At 45.8% G+C, this 2,500-nt stretch overlaps 1 protein-coding gene across 1 annotated transcript in view; it reads right to left on the bottom strand.

Annotated features, from left to right (window-relative positions):
• Window positions 1-1,374: 1,374 nt before the first annotated feature.
• LOC119569654 (rhodopsin-like) overlaps window positions 1,375-2,500 on the bottom strand; it is a 3,430-nt gene continuing 2,304 nt past the window's right edge. The window contains exons 3-5 of the mRNA XM_037917718.1: window positions 1,961-2,146; window positions 1,816-1,867; window positions 1,375-1,730 (exon numbers count right to left, since the gene is read on the bottom strand). Coding sequence (XP_037773646.1) covers window positions 1,375-1,730; window positions 1,816-1,867; window positions 1,961-2,146 — 594 coding nt within the window. The remainder of the gene's footprint in view (window positions 1,731-1,815; window positions 1,868-1,960; window positions 2,147-2,500) is intronic.

Genomic DNA, 2,500 nt, shown 5'->3' with positions numbered 1-2,500 from the left:
AGTAACTACCGTCTAAAATAATTGAGTTCTTTATGGACGTACCATACGGCAAGCAATCGAGTATAGCGTTGGCGACGTTGAATCCGTGATTCCGAAAAAAAATTCCTGTCATCATCGAAGATTCCGTCCGACTTCCAAGAGCCACATAAATCACATGAATGCAAAGCCTTCTCATGTTTACGACTGACTCGGTTTTCCTTGTGTTGAGTAGATCGAGGCATTAGCGTCTCCTGGCTTCTTTCGGTTCTCAAGGACTTGTGCGACTTGGAGGAGGAAAAGTCTCGGTGTTCTCGTGAAGGGGCAGAACCAGCATAATGCTTCTGGAGGGCTGTGAGGAAGGGGGTATAAAAGGGCCGGTTAACAGTGCTTTCGTAAACAATGGAGTCTGACAGAATTCTCTAAATGTATTTTCAAGTAGTATTCTATGAAGAGGTATTCTGGACAGCCTGGGTGGGCGTGGTCTATTGAGGACTTACCACTCTGAACTTGGGATGGTGATGGTAGACGATGGGGTTGTAGGCAGGCGTGAAGACTTTGCCAGAAGGGCGGGCAGCATGGTCACGAGAGCGTGATGGGGGCTTGGTTGAAGAACAATCCCTGGAGAGAGAAAAACCTTGTTCAGCAAAATTGCGGACTTTGCAACAATTGCAAGTAATTAAGTGATAAACTTCAGAAGCAACGTGTTGGAAGCGACGAAATGGCCGGAACTAACCTGGACGACGATAGCGGCGTAGGGCGTTCGCAACAGACAACCCAACAGAGCCACTTGGTGCAGCAACCGTGGCGTACGCACATCAGCAGGACTGCGTTGGGGCATCCTTGTCACAGGCAGTGAAAACAGAGTCAGTTGAAGGTTATTGGTGTTTCATTGTTTTACACATGTAAAAAGGAGTGTGAGGTTCATGGTCTAGAAATGAAAAAAGGTTCACCTGGTTTGACTGAGGTTGGACACGTTCATTTCTTGAGCCTGCTCCCTCATGGCGGGCCTCGTGGGCGGAGATGGCCTTCACGATGGAAATGTAAGAGAAGGACGATGGTGAAAAGAGGGGGCCAGCAGAAGTCAAAGACGAAGATGCTGATTCCATAGGATCGGAGGTTTCATCGCGGGTGAGGTAATCGAAGGAGCAGGGAATCAGGATACCTGTAAGAAGATACATGTATGTATATTCCCTTGGTTGAAAGGATTAGGAAAAGTTGTATTGAAATCCAAAACAAGGTGTGCGGCCAGGCATGAGTCACTCCACTTCAGGAATGTGTACTTTCCCCAAGCCGAAGGAAGGGGGCAGGCGACATGCGAGCGTGATCCAGGAGAAGAGGACGAAAAAAGGGTGGCCCTTCCAGAGGCAAGGCGTTCCACTCCACGCCTTCCGGTGATCAGTTGTATCGGTCATAGGAGATGAAGGGACAGGCGTTCCAGATGGATGCAATTACCAGTGATGGCTCCTGCAGGAGGTTCAGACAAGTAAGGACCAGTTCTTGTTCTCGCAGAGAAACGATTCCCTTGAATAGAATTTCATGCTTGTTTGTAGTTTCAATTTCATTGTCAACAGTTTGTAGTAAAAGCAATGTCTGTATTGCTCTTGCAGACTGGACCTTACGAAGGAAGGAGTAGATCTCACAGAAGGTCTCGCGGAACATCCACACTCCTCCACTGAAGCAGTTGTAGGTGAAGAAGGGAAGTGGGTCATCAGCATGAGGAAAGTCGCTGAGCGGCCAGGTTAACGGACCAGCTGGATGGATGCGTTCGCAGGAACTTTGTTCTCAGGTAAAGCAGATTACAGCCCATTTACCTGAGCGGAAAGAGCTTTCAATAACATCTGCTTGACTCCTTCACAGTGCCACAATGTGAGCACGCAAGAGGTTGACACTGTTGGTAAAAAGGACATAAGGACAGTAGTGGCATCATAGGGAGCGGCACTAACAAGAATGAGAGACAGACCAGGATGATGTAGATGCAAACAAGCACATAGTGCCACATGGGGTTGACAGGAGGGTAGTTGTTCCAGTGAGGGTGGATCAGTGCCGGATGTTCTCTGGCACCAGGTCCACCACGGTGACCACCCTCAGGGTACACCGAAGGACAACTGAGAGGTGTAGGCCTTGCGTGAGGGCCGGAAGCGTTGGCGAAAAAACACCATCTTATCAGCTCTCGAAAAGATTACATAAGTACTATAGTTAGATGGAATGCATTTATCTGAAGCTTAAATTAACATGTTTTGTCATTACAGTTCTATTATTATGACCAACAAAATTTCAATACAAAAGGTTTACTTTACGTTACACTGGTACGTTTACATGAATTCAGCATTATATATAATATATATTATATAATATATATATATATATATGTGTATGTGTGTGTTGTGTGTGTGTGTGGTGTGTGTGTGTGGTGTGTGTGTTGGTGTGGTGTATTGTGATAAAAATATAATGTATCTATATAATTCATATGTGTGTGTGGGGTTTGGTTATATAAAATAAATTTATCTGTATATATAATATG

The sequence above is a fragment of the Penaeus monodon genome, unplaced genomic scaffold (genome assembly GCF_015228065.2).
Source record: "Penaeus monodon isolate SGIC_2016 unplaced genomic scaffold, NSTDA_Pmon_1 PmonScaffold_1759, whole genome shotgun sequence".
Lineage (NCBI taxonomy): Eukaryota > Metazoa > Arthropoda > Malacostraca > Decapoda > Penaeidae > Penaeus > Penaeus monodon.
The sequence above is the reverse complement of the archived record's forward strand: the minus strand, read 5'-3'. Positions and strand labels throughout refer to the sequence as shown.